Below are 19,767 nucleotides of genomic sequence, written 5' to 3'. Positions count from 1 at the left end.
AAGAATGCAAGGCTTTAAGTGAGTGGATGGCTGGGTTCTAAGCATTCCATCTGCATAGCAACACTTCTACTCAATTTTTTTTTTACCCAGCACCAACCATGAGACGTTATGTACTGACAAGACTGCCGGCTGACTCATGGCTCTGACCGAGGCCCCACTTTCGAATGTGAATCCATATTGAATTACAGAGTGCAGTGATTTCAAAATGGAGTTGAGTAAGCCTGATGGGAAAGGAATGCTGGAACCCATAGGCAGTGACTTCACTCCAGACCAGCATCCAAACCCATTCACAGCACAGACAACTGGTGGGAACACTGAGCGAGCACCCTCTCTAAACGAAGATTCTCAACCTGAAACGTCCGTCATCTGTTTCCGTCCACAGCTGCTGCCTGATCTGCTGAGTCCTACATATTCCAGCACCTGGGGTCCCTTGTACCTACACAACATGCTGCCTGAATTATTAAGGAGAGGTAGCACAATGGTTAGGTTGTTGGACAAACATTCTGAATTCTGAACAACTGTTGCAGGCACACCAGGGCACTGGGGAAATCATAAATTATGGAGTTTTACAGCACATATTCCAGGTAGAGTCTGACCAACATTTTGTAAAATTGCAACATAACATCCCATTATTTTTAATATTTTGTTCCCAAACTATGAAGGCAAGCATGCCATTTGCCTTAAGCACTGATCTGTTGCCACTTCCAGGGAATCCTAATGACCCTCTATTTAGTGATATTCCTTAGTGCCTTATCATTTACTATGTACCGCATGTCTTGATCTTATTTGACTTTGGAAAGTGTACTGGACTTGTGAAAGTTAAGTTCTATCGACAACATCCACCCAATTTTACACCTGAGCATATCCAGCTGTAGCCATAGCCAGGCTACCTCACTATGCACAAAATCACCAACTTACATGTTATCTACAAACTTGCCAATCATCCCTCCTGCATTCACATCTAGGTTGAGAATTTACATCGTAAATAACTGGAGTCTCAACACTGATTCCATTGATCACAGACTTCCAGTCAGAAAAGTAATTTTTCACCACCACCCTCTGCCACTTATCACCAAGTCAGTTTTAGATCCAATAGGTCATCTTACCTTGAAACCTATGTACCTTAACCTTTTGGGACTTTGGCATAAGTCATACAATAATCCACTTAGACAATGTCTATTCTTCTACCTTTACCCAGCATCTTAGTTACCTCCATGGAAGACAGGATCTCCCCTGCAAAACCATGCCAACTATCTCTGATTGGCTTCTGGCTTTAGGAATGTACTGGGTGAGGCATGGTAGTGTTGTGGTTCACACAATGCTTTATGGTACTAGCAACCTAGGTTAAATTCTCACTGTTGCCTGTAAGGAATTTGTAAATTCTTCTGTGATCGCATGGGTTTCCTCCAGGTGATCCGTTTTCCTCCCACATTCCGAAGACATACTGGTTGGTAGGTTAATTGGTTATTATAAATTGTCCCATAATTAGGCTAGGTTTACAATGGGGTTGCTGGACAGCATAGCTGAAAGGGCCAGTTCCATGCTGTACCTCAAAATAAAAATTTTAAAAAATGTTCTTTATACTTTCTCCAATAATTTCCCTACCACTGATCATAAGACCATAAGCCAACGGAGCAGAATTGGGCTATTCAGCCCATCAAGTCTGCTCTGCCATTTCAACATGGTTGATCTATTCCTTTCTCAACCCCATTCTCCTGCTTTTGCCCCCATAGTGTTTCACACCTTGACTAATCAAGTTATCAACCTGCACTTTAAATACACCAAATGACCTAGCTTCCACAGCCACCTGTGGCAAGAGATTCTACAGACTCACTAGCCTGTGGCTGAAGAAATTCCTTCTCATCTCTGTTCTAAATGGATGACCCTCTGTTCTGAGGCTGTCTCCTCTGTTCCTACCATGGGAAGCGTCCTCTCTTATGGCTCACCAGTCTAACTTGCCTAGCTTATCCCTGCTGCTCTATTTAAACAAGTGAACAACATCAGCTAACTTTCAGTCTTGTGGTACCTCACTTATGCCTAATGAAGGAGGGCAAAAAGGACTCAGCTGGAATGCATATGTTCTGTAAAGTCGATAGGCTTAATTACAAACCAATTGTTAGTTAGAAATATCAACTCACAGGGAACAAAGCCAACATAGATTAGATTTAATCACAGAAGTTCCCTTTAATTAAAGTTCATTTTGAATTGTCTATCGAATTTAGTCAAGACATCAACACTGGTAAGGCTAGACATGATTGTCAGCCATTGTTATTGTACAAATGATTAACATGCCCACCTGAAATTTCTCTCTCTTCTGGTTTCCTGGATGCCATAATCCATTTGAAATATGCTGGTTAACTTCGACATTGACATAATGAGTTGAACCAATGTGATAAGATTCATACAATGACACTGCCAGGTATAATTTCCTGGTATTTGTTACTGCTTTTATCCTTTATTTATTCTTGTTCACCAGTCCTCCAGATACAAAGGCCCACTTTCTATTAGCCTTTTGATTATTTCCTGCACCTGTCCATGACACTTCAATAATTTATGTACTTACAATTTGTTTCCTTGGACTTCTACATTTTCATCACTTGGAAGCAACCTGTTCCAACTCAGAATTACACAAGTATTGTGGCAAAGGGGCCATTCGTCCCATTGAGTCTGTGGTATTTCCATGTTGAGTAATCCCAGCAGTCGCATTCACATGCCATTTTCCAATAACCCTGCATGCAACATTCCTTCCAAATTCTTTTTCCAGCTGTGCAGACCAACCATTGCTCTGAGCTGGAAATTCTAACATAGCCTGAAAACTCCATGGCACTTTAAATATGTTCTTTGTTATATGTATTTTGCAACATCAGGTGGTCTATTAGTTGTCGGCTTCCATACTGTGTTTGCTCTTACAACTTGTAACAGTACTGTAACTTGAAACATTGACAATGCAAATATGTTGAAGCTCTAAATCAGTGCTCCCAACTATTTTTGTCATGGAGCCTTACCATTAAACCAAAGGGTCCGTGGACCCCAGGTTGAGAACCACTGTCCTGAAATGTTTCAAGTGAAAGTTGTGGTGTGTTTATTATTTAGAATGTGGATTATATTCATTAACATGATTAATTAAAGGGTATTTCATTGTAATAACACAGATTTTAAAATTATATTAACGTTATATAAAAGAAAATGCAAACTGCACAGAAACAAAGGCTACGTGTGCAGGAGCATTTCAGTTACTTCATAGTGATGCACCTACACAACTTCGAAGAGACAGTGCCTACATGTTACTTTCCCTTGTGCCCATCCACTTCCGTTACCTGAAACTCAAAGGGAGCAAGTTCTTCATCAAGACTACTCTCTCAGTAAAATAATATTTCTTCTCATCTCTCCCGAACCTGTCATCCAACTCTTTTATTCTGTCCCCTCCACCTTAGCCAAGACTTGAAGGATTGATTGATAAGGATAACTACCTCCTTTTATCCCTATTCTCTGCCTCCTGCTGATCAAACTATTTCCTAAACCTAAACAGATCAATAATTGACTCTGAATTACAAATTTCAGCTACCAGTCCTTTGTCAACGTTGAATACCCTTTAAGAATCAATATCAATGGCTGTGCAATATTCTCTAGCTATTGATCCATCCCCATCTATCAAGTAAATTTAGCAATGATCTTCAATGTCTTTTCAGAGCCAGTTTAGACAAGTAGATAAGCTGCAGAGGCAGTCAGCAGGTCAGGCAGCATCTGTGGAGGCAAAGAGACAGCTAACATATTGGGTGGGGATTCTGCATCTGGACATTTTCCCTTTGCCTCCACAGATGATGTCTGACCTGCTGATCCTACTATCTGCAGTTTCCTGTGTCGCCGGGTTGGAGAAGGACTACTGTCCCCAGAGGTGGCAACTTAGTGCATTCTTAGCCAAAGTGCAACTCCTGAGCGAGGTTCTACACCAGGGGCACTCATATTCATTTGACCCAAGAGTGGCAGGACTTTGAATGTTGCTAACAGCTGCTCTGAAGGTCACACTGGGCAGAACTAGGATCCGGAATAAAGGACCTGAAAGCAGAGAACCTCACAGAGGAGGAAAAACATAATAGTAAAGGACAGGACTACAGCCAGGAACAGACAGGGAAAGTTGTGCTAGGATACCAATTGCCTCCAAGAAGTAAGAGCCTAGAATTTCCTAATGCTATGATTTTAGCACCAATAATATATCCCATCAAAAGTGCATCAATCCAGAAATACGGGTGAGAGTTGCTGTCTTTATCTTCACATGAGGTTGGTGATCATTGAAGTACGATGGCACAACAACAGCCTGTTTTATGCATAGATTCAGTGAGATATACAGCAAGGAAACAGGCCATTCAGCCTCCTGAGTCTACACTGACCATAATTAGCCCATTTACACTAATGCCATTTTAATCCCTATTTTCTTTTATTCTCTGTACATTCCTTAAAGCCATTAGACATAGGAGCAGAACAAGGCGATTCAAATCTACTCCACCAATCATGCTTGATTTTATTTTCTCAACTCAGTCCTCATATCTTATCCCCATAACCCTTAAATCCCTTACCAATCACGAATCTATCAATCTGTGGCTTAAATCTGTGCTACAGCTCTCAGTGGCAACAAATCCCACAGATTCACCAGTCTCTGACTGAAGAATTCCCCCTTACCTCTGTTTAAAGGAGAGTACCTTTATTCGGAAGCTGTGCCTCATATTCCAATTAACTCAGATTCTGTCTCTCACTACCACACTAGGGTCAATTTACGGCGGCCAATTGACCTGAAGGCATTTTTGGAACATGGGAGGAAATGAGAGCACCTGAGAGAAACCCACATGGATGCAGCAAGAATGTACAAATTCCACATTGACAGGACCTAAGGTCAGGATTCAACATGGGTCTCTGGTGTCGTGAGGCAGCGTGCCACATGCAGTGTGGTCACTTTGATTATTTTTCTTCCAGTACATTTCTGTTAGATATACTTTAGGATGTTTGACACATCAGTATTGAATATCATACAACTTCCAGAATGTATACTGGCATCAGTGACCATTTTTAACTTCATCATTCGGTTTAAATCCCATAACAAAGAGAAGATGATGCTTACACAGCATCTATATCAGTCCTCAACGTCCCAAGGGTTTAACACCTAGTGAATTACTTTTGAAAGGGAGACCAATCACAAGATTGGAATGTCAACTTTAACCAGCATTTGAAACAATGACACTTCCCAATTTTTTTAGCTGGAAGTGTCAAGATGTAATAAGACCAGTAACAGGCTATTCAGTTGAACAGGTCCAGACATTGCTTATAATTCACACTATCTTCATTTAACCTCAACAGTCTGTCTTCTTAATCTCATCTTCCTTGATGTCCTTTCGCAACTTGCTGTTGGTATGCCAACCACTCTGCCGGTGACTACGAGGAACTGCGGTGGGTTGTGGACACAGCTCAGCACATCATGGAAACTAGATTCTACTCCATGGACTCTGCCTACACTTCTCACTGCCTTGATAAAGTAGACAGCGTAATCAAAGACCCAACCCACCCCAGACATTCAATTTCTCTTCCTCTCCTGTCAGCTAGAAGATCAAAAGCCTGAAAGCACAGACCACCAGGCTCAAGGGCAGCTTAATATCTGCTCTTATAAGGCTACTGGCAGTTGATTAATTGAACAAAATAGGCTCTTGACATCATAATCTACCTTGTGGCCTTTGCACCTGAATGTCTGCCTGTGCCGCCCTTTCTCTACAACCATAGCACTTCATTCTGCATTCTGTCATTGTTTTCTCTTCTACTACTTCAATGTACTGATGTGATGAAATGGATGGCATGCAAAACAAAGTTTTTCACTGTACCTCAGTATATGGGACAACAGTAAAACAATTTGCCAATTACCACTTCAATTACAGCAATAATTTGAATCCCATCACTGACTAGATATTTAGATTAGATTAGATTCAACTTTATTGTCATTGTGCCAAGTACAGATACAAAGCCAAATGAAATGCAGTTAGCATCTAACCAGAAGTGCAAAAGAACAGTGTTATTTACAAAATAACTGAATAAAAAGTAAGTACTACAGCATACAAATATAAAAGTACTGAGACAGTACAATATGGGTGCAATTCTGTTTAGCGCTGTAGTGTGAGGTTCAGCAGGGTCACAGCCTCAGGGAAGAAGCTCTTCCTGTGCCTGCTGGTGCAGGAGCAGGTGTTCCTACCGGATGGGAGGAGAGCAAAAAGTCCATGGTTAGGATTTAATAAATAAATCTGCAATAACAGTTTGCTTTCAGTGATGATGACTAAGTTCAGCTTCACTACAGCCCCGCAGGGAGAGAAATCTACTCTCCTTACAAAGCCTGGCCAGTGCAGGACTCCAGAACCAATTCAACCCTGAACTGTCCAGCATGCCACACAGTTTAGTGGCTGGTTGGATAGGAATGGGCAATAAATGATATCCTTACAGTGACATCCAATTCCTGTGAAATATTGAAAAAGGAACCTCTACCATTTATTCTGATGATTTTCTTCTGGCAATAAGTTTCACATTAAATAGGCCATTTCATTAACTGTTGGCACATTACTTAAATGCTAGTATGATTTAAAAAGCAAAGACATTCCTAACCTTTTGCCAAAGCCTTCTACATCCTCAGTGCTGTCTATCACTAGAAAAGCCAACTGATGCAGAGATGCCCACTCCAGTAGGTTCAGTTCCAAAGCTTCCTGTCTCATTGCTCACCTGCATGCATATAATTAGCCATTCTGTCTTCTTTGCTCCATACGGCAGTCATGTCAGAGAATTCAAAGGATCAAAGCATGTATCCATATACAACTCTGGAATTTATATTTCTCCAGATAGTCACAAAACAAAGAAAGAACATTGAAGTCGTTCAGAGAGAAACATCAACACCCACCCCCATTCCTGTACAAAAAAAGAACGGCATCCTGATCCCCAAAACCTCCCTCCACCTGCACAATATGGAACAGGACCTCCAACCCCCTAAAAACCAACCCCTCCCCACACAAAAAAACTAACAGAACTTCAACCCCCAAACATCCTTCCCTTGACACCCTATCCAGTCACATTCTCTCCTTCGCAACTCTACCTTTCTAATTACAGCTTCTCCCAGAAAGTTGACCCATTTGTTGATGTTCCCCAGCCTGCTGTAGAGTCATAGCAGCACAAAAACTGGCCCTTTGGCCCAACTGGTCCACGCTGATAAAGATTCCCATCTAAACCACTTCCATTTGGCTGTATTTGGTCCAGATGAACATCCTAGCCATGTACCAGATGCATTAGGGATACTTAAGAGACTCTTAGATAGACACATGGTTAAACGAAAAATGGAGGGATATGTGTGAGCAAAGGGTTATATAGATCTTGGAGTAAGTTAAAGGGTTGGTAGAACAACTTGGGTCGAATAGCCTGCTCTATGCTAATCATTCTATGCTCTATGTTCTGTGTTGTTAATGAACCTACCTCAGCCACTTCCTCTGACGGCTCATTCCATACACTCACCACGGTCTAGTAAAAAGCTGCCTCTCAGATTTCTAATAATTCTCTCAGCTCTCACCTTGAACATGTGACCTCTTGTTTTTAATTCTGAAATCTGGAAAAAAAAAGACGGTGTGCATTCATCCTTATCTATGCCCCCCATGACTTAATACACCTCTATAAAACCACCCCTTATTCTCCTATGCTCCAACAAGAAAGTCCCAACCTTCTTTCCATAACTCAGTCCCTCATGTCCCAGCAATATCCTTGTAAGTCCCCTCTGCACTCTTTCCAGCTTAACGGCATCTCACCTCTAGCAGGTTGACCAAAACTAAACAGAGTGTTCCAAATGCACTCTCATCAATGTCTTGTAAAAATGCAACATAACATCCTAACTTCTATACTCAGTGCGTTGACTGACAGCATGCCAAGAAGCTTCTTCACCAGTCTGTCTACTAGACCCCAGTCCACAGTTGAAAGAAAAGTGTCTGTGTCAAAATTCATCTTTGGTCACTCCCAGTTTGGCCTGGAAGTTTGGTATCACTCTCCACCCTCACTCTCACCTCTGACATCCCATTTCATTAAATCAAATATTAAATTCAACAGGCGACTGATTCAGGTGAGTGGTCATTTACTGCAGCAACTTGCTGGCAACAATTCCATTGCCAACTCAGGAGTAACAGAGCGAAACATGGCCACCTCTAACAACATTTTTACATATCCCAATCCATTAGCCTTCTAAGTGCTTTTCATTGAAAGAGATATGACTTTTTTTATCTGATAAGAACATAGAACAGAACAGCAGATGAACAGGCCCTTTGGCCCTCAAAAAGGTGGTATCCATCATTAAGGATCCCCTTCACCCAGGACATGCCCTCTTCTCATTGCTACCACAAGAAGGATGCATAGGAACCTAAAGACACACTCTCAACTTTTTCTTCTGCTCCAGTATCAGATTTCTGAATCGACAATGAACCCATGTATACCACCTCAATATTTTTTTTCTTTTTATTTTCTCTTTTTTTTTGCACTATGTTGTATGGCTGTTGGACAGTACAACTTGTTTAAAGTGAACAGTTTCTAAATAGCCTCATTTGCGTGTGTTTGTATTCAAAAAGCAGTGATTTTTGTCAATGATATTTGGCGAGTTATAAGCGGAAAGACAATTCAAAACTATCTAGCTCATTGTATTTTCAAGCATTTAGCCTTTAAGATGCCAAAATTGGCCTGAAGTGAAAATGAAATGATTTCTCTACTTCAACAAGTTAGAATCGAAGAAAAATTTGAAGGTATCGACAATCATCTTGAATGTTAAAATGAAAATGAAGATTTGAAGGAAGTAATCGTCGAAAGCATTGTTTGAAGGCAGTTTATTATCTGCACTAGGCTGCAGATAATGGACTTATCTGCACATGGCTGCACTGATTTTGTTCATTTACAGTCAATCAAAAGAACACAGCAGCGTACACTGGATCAATTCTTTTGTCGATAACTGTTGGAACTAATACACAGCTTTACAGTATCATAGTAGTTTTGTCAGCGTTCTAATTTGTTCTGTATTTCATTTAAATACATAATTTGTTACTCAATTAAATGGTAGTTTGTCTTTTTATATCTTTTTAACTATTTCTATGAAATCAGCTAATTGAGGCAGCCTCTGAATTGAGCCAAAATATACTGGTCCTGATGTATCCCAATTAACCTGAATCCACTGTACATATTTCTTACTGCCATTTATAATTTTTTCATTATTATGTATTGCAATGTACTGCTGCTACAAAACAAATGTCGCGACATATGCCGGAGATATTATACCTGATTCTGTTAAATATATTTCAGACCATCGGTCTCACCATGTTCACTTACTTGCTGCTGTCGGCCCTTCCTATTAGACCCACATCTCCTGTCTCATATCGTTCCATCAACACTTTCACTTGCTGGCCCGTTTCTCTGGTTCCCACTCCCTTGCCTCACTAGTTTAAATCCTCCCAGATGACAGGAGCAGATTTCCTGTAAGGATATTGGTTCCCTCCAAATTAGGCACCAACCATCCCTCTCGTACAGATCCCAAGTGCCCTGGGACAGAGGATAATAATCCATGTAACTGAATATCTACCCTTTACATTAGCCATTACCTGCATTTGATCAGAATCAGAGCAGCTATATTTAATATACTCAATGGACTTGAGGTTTAGAACATAGAATATGGAACAGTACAACAGCAAATAGGCTATTTGGCCACAATGCTGTGCCAGCATTTTAACCTAGTCTCGATCAGTCTAACCTTTCCCTCCAACACAGCTATTATCCTCTGTTTATCTTTCATTCACGTGCCTATCCAAGAGCTCTTACATGTCCCTAATGTATCAGCCTCTCCCACCACACCCAGCAGTGCACTCCAAGCATTTAGCCACTCTCTATTTTGAAATGATGGCATGCAAAACAAAGTTTTTCACTGTACCTTAGTACATTTAACAAAAATAAAACAATTGTGATTCCAATAAAGAAGTGTATTTTAATAAACCGTACATATTTTCAAATTAAACAAGTTTGACACTTCTGCAGGTTGAACAGAATATACAGGCAGCCCCTAAATTATGTAAGGTTTCAATTCTTAAAAACTCTCCATAGCTGATTTCAGTCTAAGTCAGAAGCATCCATTGTCTGCAGCTATCCATATCACATCACTTGGCATACTCTTGCTCATTGAATATTTACCTAATAGTACCATAATTAAGCTAGTAGCATATATACTGCATTCAGACATTAATTAGTACAGTGAAACATGGCAAATGTCTATAGATGTGGAGTGGAGAGTATATTGACTGGCTGCACCTCAGCCTGTTATGGAAACAACAAAGGCCTTGAATGGAAAATCCTACAAAAAGTGCATACAGTCCAATTCATCACAGGTAAAGCCCTCCCCACCACTGAGCAGATTTACATGGAGCGCTGTCACAGGAAAGCATCATCCATCATCAAGTACACCCGCCACCTAGGTCATGCTCTCTTCTCACTGCTGCCATCAGAAAGAAGGTACAGGAGTCTCAGCCCCCATGTCACCAGGTTCAGGAACACTCCTCAACCGGCATGCTCTTGAACCAATAGAGATAACTTCACTCACCCCATCACTAAACTGTTCCAACAACCTATGGACTCACTTTCAAGGACTCGTCATCTCATATTCTTGATATTTATTGCTTATTTATCTATTAGTATTAGTACTATAATTTGTGTGTTTTATTTTTGTATTTACAGAGTTTGTTGTCTTTTGCACATTGGTTGTTTGTCCATCCTGTGGGGTAAAGTCTTTCATTGCTTCTATTATGTTTCTAGGATTTACTGAGCAAGAAAACAAATCTCAGGGTTGCATATGGTGACATATATGTACTTCGATAATATATTTACTTTGAACTTTTCACTTTGTACTATTATAATTAATTTTATCTTTTCTCAGATTAAGCTGGTAGAACCTGAAGCACGGTCAGAGCCAAGCACACTCATTTCTCAATTGCTAGGAACTTTCAGACTACATTCGTGGTGTTTAGTTGGGTTTTGTGACTTTCTGAAGATTTACATGAATATTACATCAATAATGCTCATGTGTAGTGACTTTAGAATAATATGAGTTATAGATATTACGATTGGAACATTCATCTGTCCCTCTTCCATAGTCTTTCAATTTCTTTTAATTCAGCACATTTCTCGTGTTTTTCACTTATTGATTTCTGTGTGTTGTGTGTGTTTACAATGGTTTTATCTATTAAGTAAGTTGTTATTGCTTGTTTATCCTGCAATATTCTATCTGGATGATTATTATGGATTGTCCAATTTGTAATAATGGATCAGTTGTAATACTGTACTGTATAATTTGCAGGACACAGACTCTAAAACTGGATCAGGCTTGTATTTATAGTCAGGAATGGTGTCTTTTATAAGTTTGTATTTTAAAGCAGGGTTTTGGTGAATGATGTTTGTCACTTGATAGTGCCTGTGTAAGTAATCAGATTGAGTTAAACTGCTACAGGATCCTGTAATGTGTTGGATTGTTTCTTGTTTCTCATGACATTTCTGCATTTATCATCTTAAATTTGTTGGTCTTTTGTTGTGTATTTTCCATAATTTTTTTTGGGTTAACCACATGGTCCTGCATTGCTACAGGAATCTTTCAATTTCTTTGAAGCGGTCTCCAACTCTGAGCCAGGTAGTCTGATGTTTCCTTGTTCACATCTGGTCTGCTCAGATCATGGAGATTTCTTTCATGGAGGGTCATGCTCTTCCATTGGTTAACTTTTTCTTCTGTAGTGATAATCTCTTCATTTTTCTGTGTTGTGCTTTCATTTAAGTTTTGTGGTGTGCTCTTCTTATCAGAATTGCATATGCTGGCATGGAGTGCTGAATCCTGTTTTCATTGATGGAAGTATATCCTCAGAAGTTTTCTCTGACTGTGGTGTAAATTTTTAATGTCTGTTACTTCTCTTCATCCTTCTGTCCTGGGTAGTGTTAATCTAAGTGTGTTCAAGTGTGCATAGTGTTCTCTAAAATTTGACATTTCAGTTCTTATTGTTGTATAAATTTTCCAGATCTGTTTTGGACAAGATATTATGCCAAAAGAATATATTAATATTGGTATAGCGAGAGGGTTTATTGTCTTTGTTATATTTTTACTATTAAGGTCTGTTCGGCAGATTTCCTTAAACCTTGAAGTAAATTCTGTCATAATTTTTTTTCCTTTATGGCACTATGATCTATTTTCTTTGCTTGTTAATTTCCCAGATACTTACATGTTTCATATTCAACCTTCAATTGTATTGTATCCTGCTGTACTGGTTTATGTTCTACCAGCTCTGTTGCACCTTGGTTTACATTTAATGTTCTGCACTTACCCAGTCTGAAGCTTTAGAAAATAGTTCCATACCAGGTGGTGATGCAACCAGTCAATATACTCCCTAGCACACATTCATAGAAGTTTGTCATGTTTCACTGTCCTAATTAATGACTGAATGCAGTATATATTCCTCTTCATTTCCTGCATGTACACAATTAGTTTGATTGTGGATACTATTATTACATGAACATTGATTTCTTCAACTACCTGTAATTTTTTTTTACTGTAATGTTAGTAAAAAGGACTTCACTCACCTGGCATTACCTATCGTCTTCTAGCTAGTCCTCTTTCCCCTCCCCCCACCTTTTTACTCTGGCATCTTCCCCCTTCCTTTCCAGTCCTGAAGAAGGATCTTATCCCAAAAAGTCAACTGTCTTATCTCCCTCCATAGGTGCTGCCTTAACTGCTAAGCTCCTCACAGCATTTTGTGTGTATTGCTCTTCATTTCCAGCATCTGCACAATCTCTTGTGGTTATCAGGAAGTACATGAGCAGGAGGCAAATTCAGCCCCTCAATCCTGCCCTACCATTCATGGCTGAACTGCCCCAGGCCTCAGTTCCTCCTCTGTCAGAGATTCACTATCCACTGCCAGAAGGAGTTCCTGCACACCTTTATTTTAAATGGCATGAATAGGAAAGGTTTAGAGGGACACAGACAAAACATAGGCAAATGAGACTAATTCAAATGGGTGTCTTGGTCAGCATGAATGAATGGGCCAAACAGCCTGTTTCCATGCTGTTTTACCCCATGACTCTGTGACCACCTCTTTCATCTTGTTAGTATGACTGCTCAGTCAGAGGTCTTTCTGTTTCTAAGTTTTATATGTTTTCCTGTCATGGGATGGCTGTGTAAGTACACTGTACTGTTCTATGTATTGGAGCTATGATATGCTGTGCTGCTTTGTAAAATAAGAATAAATAATAATAAAAATTTGTATTACAAAAAAAAAAGTCATTCATCAGTACAAACATCACAAAATCTACCACAATGTCCCTGTAGAAACTGACATGCTTGAATAAAGTCACCCACCAGTCATTCTCATTAACTGCAAAGAAATGAGATTGGACTTGGGGACCAGAGGCTGGGGTTATCCTCCTGATTGAAAGAAAGCTGAAGGAAAAGTTCAAAAGAAGTGTTCAAAACCTTCAAGGGTGTCAGTAGAGAAAATGGGAAGAATCTGACTGCGACAGCTGGAGGTTGGAAACCAGAAGAGAGCTTAAAATAAAGTTGGATTGGTTTCTCCAGAGCATCAGAGGCTGAGGGCTGACAGAAGTGTATTAGACTATAAAAGGCAAAGATAGGATAGATAATCAGAGTGTCTTTCCTTAGGTGGAAATGCCAAAGACTAAAAGGCATAGCTTTAATGTGAGAGGGAGGATTAATGGAGATTTGCAAAGCAAGTTTTTACACAGAGAGTGGAACATATTTCCAGGGTAAGTGGTAAGAGTACATAGAACAGCAATTTTTTTTTTTAGAGAAAACGGTGAGATACAGACATTGCAGAGGCAGAGTGGATTAGTTGAACTTGGCGATGGTTAGCACAGACAAAGCGGGCCAAAGGAGCTGTTCCAGGACAATGTTCTATGTAAGACAGGGAGTTAAGGTGATTGGTTAAAGGATCATAGAACACTGAAATTCTTACAGCACAGAGGAAACCATTTGACCTATCAGATCCGTACTTTTTTTCATACAGAAGACCCAGCCTGTTCAATTATCTTTGGAAGACACTGATTGACAGAAATTCAGCATGTTCTTCATTGACTCTCATGGGTTTTTAACAGATGTACCACAGAAAGCATCCTATCAAGACACATCGGTCTTGGTCTCACAACTGTTGTGCGTGAGACCACAAGAAACTACAGCAAAGCAAATCACAAAAAGCAGCCTTCCCTCCATTGATTCTGTCTACACTTCTTCATGCCTCAGTAAAAGGCCAGCATAATCAAAGACTCCATCCACCTTGGAGATTCTCTCCTCTTCACCCTTATATCAAGCAGAAAATACAAAAACCTGAAAGCACATACCACCAGGCTCAAGGACAGCTTCTGTCCTTTATTATAACACTATTGAACGGTGCACTTGTATGATAAGATGGGCTTTTGATCTCACAATCTACCTTATCATGGCGTTGTACCTTTTTATCTGCCTGCACTGCACTTTCTCTGAACTGTTACACTTCTTTCTGCATTCTGTTATTGTTTTCCAGATGCACAGATGTGATGAAATGATCTGTATGGATGGCATACAAAACAACATTCATTTCTGTTCACGTGGCATAGGTAGAAAAAGGCAGGAGGTCCTGAAGAGGGAATATAGGGAGTTAGGCAGAAAGCCGAAAAGCAAGATCTCGGAGGTAGTAATTTCTACATTGCTGTTCATGCTACGTGCCAGTGAGGGTAAGATTAGGATGATTTGGCAGATGAATGTGTGGCTGAAGAATGAATGCAGGGGGCAGGGTTTCAGATTTCTGGATCATTTCGATCTCTTCTGAGAGAAAAGGATGGGTTATACCTGAACCTGAAAAGGACCAATATCCTTGCAGGCAAGTTTGCTAGAGCTGTTGGGGAGGGTTAAACTAACTTAGCTGGAGGATGGATAGGGGAGTGATAGGGCCATAGATGGGGCAGTTGATATACAAGTAGATTATATGGTTCGGCACAACATGGAGGGCTGAAGGGCCTGTACTGTGCTTAGTGTTCTATGGTTCTATAGATGCAGTGTTTACTGAGACTATGAGGAGGGTCAGGCAGATGGAAAGAAAGAAAGGCAAAATTGCAGTCAGGGGATTGAAAAAGTGCAACAGGGGGCCAGAAGCAAAAGAGGTTGGTGAATACAGAACTGAGAGTATTATATGCGAAGCTGCACAGTAAATGGAATAAGGTTGATGATCTTGCAGCACAGGTAGAGATTAGTAGGTATGATGATCTGGAAGTCACTGAGCTGTAGCTGAAAGAAGATCATAGTTGTGAGATTAACATCCTAGGATACACATTGTATTGAAAGGACAGGATGTTAGGCAGAGGGGGTGGAGTGGCTCTGTTGATTAAAAAAAATCTCTAATGAGAATGATGTAGAGACTTCTGAACTGTAGCCAGGATTTGAACAACAAATTACAATCGGACATGTAAAAAGGGCAATGTTGCGATAATCATGGGAAATTTCAATATGCAGGTAGATTGGTGCTGGATCCCAAGAGAAACTTTGTAGATTACTGACGATATGTTTTTTTGGAACAACTTGCTGTTGAGCCTATGAAGGGATAGGCAAATCTGGACTGGATATTATGTATGACAAAGATATGATTAGAAAGCTTAAGGTAAAGGAACCTTTTGGAGCCAGTGATCAGAATATGATAGAATTCACCCTACAGTTTGAGAGGAAGAAGCTAAAATCAGACGTATCAGTATTACAGCAAAGTAAAAGGAATTAGAGATGAGGGAGGAGCTGATCAAAGTTGATTGGAAGGGGACACCAGCAGGGATGATTGCAGTACAGCAATGGCTGGTGTTTCTAGGGGAAATTCAAAAGGTGCAGGAAAGGTACATTCCAAAGATGAAGAGGTATTCAAAAGGGAGAATGAGACAACTGTGCTGACAAGAGAAGTCAAGGACAGCATCAAAGCAAAAGAGAGGGCATATAATATAGCAAAGATTTGTGAGAATGTAGAAAATGGGAAAGCTTTTACAAACCAAACAGAAGTCAACTTAAAAGCCATTGAGAGAGAAGAGATGAAATTTGAAGGTAAGCTAGCCTATAATATAAAAGAGGACGCAAAAAGATTTTTCTGATATATAGGAGTAAAAGTGATGTCAGTGGATTTCGAACCACTGAGAAAAAAACTTTGGAGATGTTATAATGGTGGACAAAGTAAGTTGGAGAAACTTAACAAGTATTTTGTGTCAGTATACATTGTGGAAGACACTAGCAGAGTGCCAGAAATGTGAGAGTCTCAGGGAGCAGAAGTGAAGATCGTTGCTATTACATACAAAGGAGAAGGTGCTTCAGGAGGCTGAAAAGTTTGAAGGTAAATAAGTCACCTGGAGCTGATGAAAGAGGTAGCTGAAGAGATTGTGGAGACATTAGTAAAGATCTTTCAAGAATCACTAGATTCCATAAGACCATAAGATATAGGAGCAGAATTAGGCCATTCCAAGATTCCTGAGGACTGGAAAATTGCAAATGTTTCTACACCCTTTAAGAGGGAGCGGGGGGGGGGGGGGGTAGAGAAAATGAAATATGGCCAGTTAGCCTGACTTCAGTGATCTGAAAATTGTTGAAGTCTATTATTAAGGATAAGGTGTTGGGGTACTCGGAGGCCCACGATAAAATTGTCCAAAGTCAGCACAGTTTTCCAAACAGGAAATCTGGCTTTACTAATCTGTTGGAATTCATTGAGAAATTAACAAGCAGAATAGACAAAAGAGAGACAGTGCATGATGTTTATTTGGATTTTCAGAGGGTCTTTGACAAGGTGCTGCACGAGGCTGCTTAACAAAATAAAAGCCCATGGTATTACTAGAATGGGTAGAAGATTGGCTGACTGGCAGGAGCAAACACCAGTAATAAAGGGTTAGCTGTGGGTGACTAGTGGTGTGTTGCAGGGGTTGCTGCTGAGACTGCTTCTTTTCACCTTTTATATGATTTGGATGAAGGAATCAATGACTTTGAGGCCAAGTTTAAGGACAATACGATGATAGGTGGAAGGGCAGAGTGTTGAGGAAGCAGGGTGTCAGCAAAAGTACTTAAACAGATTGGGTGAATGAGAAAGGAAGTGGCAGATGGAATATAATATCAGGAAGCGTGTGGTCATGTACATTGGCAAAGGGGATAAAGGTGTGGACTATTTTGTATATAGGGAGAAAGTTTAATAATCAGAGGTGAAGAGTGACTTGGGAGATCTCATGCAGGATCTCATGACTGTTAGCTTGCAGGTTGAGTTGTTGGTAAGGAAGGCAAATGCAATGACAGCATTCATTTCGAGAGAGCTAGAATTCAAAAACAAGGATGTAATGCTGAGGTCTTATATGGCATTGGTCAGACCGTACTTGGAGTATCGTGAACAGTTTTGGGCCCCTTATCTATGAAAGGATGTGTTGGCATTGAGTTCAGTGGAGTTTTATAAGAATGATCTCAGGAATGATAGGGTTAACATGTGAGGAGATTTGATGGCTTTGGGCCTGTACCCATTGTAGTTTAGAAATATGTGGGCTGGATTTCACTGAAACCTATCAAACGTTGAAAGATCTGAATAGAGTAGATGTAGAGAGGTTGTTTCCTGTAGTAGGGAAGTCTAGGTCATAAGGGCACAGCCTCAGGATAGAAAGACATCAATTTATAACACAGATAAGGAAAACTTTCTTCAGCCAGTGGGTGGTGAATCTATGGAATGCTTTGCAACATGCAGTAATGGAGGCCAAGTCATTGTGGATTTTTAAGGAGGAGGTTGATAGGTTCTTGATTAATCAAGTCATCATAGGTTATGGGAAGAAGGCATAAGAATGGGGTTGAGAAGGATAACAAATCAGCCATGATGGAATGGTGGGGCAGGCTCGATGGGCCTAATGGCCCAATTCTGCTCCTAGTTCTTGTAATAAACAAATTTACATATTTCCATCATCCTTGCAGGGTAGTGAGTTCCACATCATACTGAACCTCAAAAAAGATTTTCCTCACTGGTCCTTTCTATTTATTCTCAAAAATGTCAAATCTGCTTATGTCAACACCTGTATCATCAACTTGTCCTCTCTAATCACAGCTCTTTGCAAATCTTATCGCCACAGAGATCCTAGTATTCAATGGGGAAATAATGAAACACCATGAACAATGAGATGTGATAACCTAGAATTCATTGCCTGAATGGTGGTGGACCCAGCTCAACAATAAGCTTCATAAGCTATCTGTTAAACAAGTGCAGAAGGAAGTATCTGCAGCACTTTGGAGAAAAAGCAGGGAAGTGATGATAGTTGGGTGGATCTTTCAGAAGAGGCAGCAGAAACTCAGTGGGCTGAAACACCCCTTTGTGTGTTGTATCACTTTCCTTCGAAGTCAGCAGTGAAGAGTCAAAAACAACACACACAAAATATTGGTAGAACTCAACAAGATAAGCAGAATCTATGGAGAGGAATAAGCAGTTCGCATTTCAGGCTGAGACCCTTCGTCAGGAAACAGTTGATGATTCGCGTACCTTGATGAAGGGCCTCGGCCCAAAATGTTGTCTGTTTATTCTCTCCATAGATGTTGCCTGACATGTTGTGATTCTCCAGCATTTTGTGTGTGTTGCTCAAATTCCCAGCAGCTGCAGAATCTCTGGTGTGTAAGAGTCGAGGGCAAGCTGTGTACTGGAAGGATACCTCAAATAATTCAATAGGTAACTCGTAAATTGAAACAATTCCTACTGAGGTTCAAATGCAATTTTCAAAAGGAAATTGGGTAAATGTGATCCAACTGTGAGGAAGGAAAATGGGGAGTGAAGCTAATTGGACAAATCATACATAGAGCCAGCACAAGCATGATAGATGATGTGACCTCCCTCCGTTCTGGAATGAACTGAAGCAAAATGTATCTCTGCCCCAAGACATTGCATCAAATGTGAAGGTAACAGGATCTGAAATGTTTCACCTTTCAGGGCACTGTGTCAGAAATTCCTCTCCAATTAGCTTAGAGGAAGTCATTTATTTCAGAAGTGATAATTCTTTTGGAAAATAGTAACTGAAATGAATACATGAGTGATTTTTAGACCCATATCCCCCAAGCATCCATTCAAAGCCAAATGTTCCAATTAGGAGATCGATTGAGAACACATTTAGAAGGTGAAGAGCAGTTGAGGTTGTTTACCTTCCCCACATATAATGGGTCTGTGCCTGTGTACTCCTCCAGCACAAAGAACTGATTCCACACCCAGCCCCTCTTCACCCGTCTGTGAGCCTCCTGCACCTTTGTTAGGTGGGGTCTGGGCAACGAAGGCGAAGGATCTGATTGACTTGTCATACCAAGTCCCAGGAAGAGTGACACAATCGCGAGGGCATGGCAGAACCGTCTGTCTCTTAGCTTCATTCTTTCACTTCAGTGGGGAGTTGGGGGGTTGCTTCTTTGGGAGCACAAGCCACAGTTCCAATTGTTTGGGTAGTAATAGCCTCGGGCAGTGTTGTCAGTCTGCAGTCCAGAGATAATAAATATATTGCTGGCTGCTGCAGGGAAGCTTGTTCTTGCAGAATAAACTTCACTGAAGAAGTAGTGTAATGGACACCTGGTACAGATAAAAACAAGAGCACCTGTCAGTTAACTTACTTTACCATCCAGTGTCACTTTTTGTGCAACATCTTGAGAGGCAAGATCCAAATAAGAAAGACAAAACAATAAGAATAACATTTCAGTCA

At 40.4% G+C, this 19,767-nt stretch overlaps 1 protein-coding gene across 1 annotated transcript in view; it reads right to left on the bottom strand.

The window, feature by feature from the left end:
• cdh7a (cadherin 7a) overlaps positions 1-19,444 on the bottom strand; it is a 165,949-nt gene extending 146,505 nt beyond the window's left edge. The window contains exon 1 of the mRNA XM_059947507.1: positions 19,226-19,444. Within this exon, the coding sequence (XP_059803490.1) occupies positions 19,226-19,444 (219 nt within the window). The remainder of the gene's footprint in view (positions 1-19,225) is intronic.
• Between the last annotated feature and the right edge of the window lie 323 nt (positions 19,445-19,767).

The sequence above is a fragment of the Hypanus sabinus genome, chromosome 1 (genome assembly GCF_030144855.1).
Source record: "Hypanus sabinus isolate sHypSab1 chromosome 1, sHypSab1.hap1, whole genome shotgun sequence".
NCBI lineage: Eukaryota > Metazoa > Chordata > Chondrichthyes > Myliobatiformes > Dasyatidae > Hypanus > Hypanus sabinus.
The sequence above is the reverse complement of the archived record's forward strand: the minus strand, read 5'-3'. Positions and strand labels throughout refer to the sequence as shown.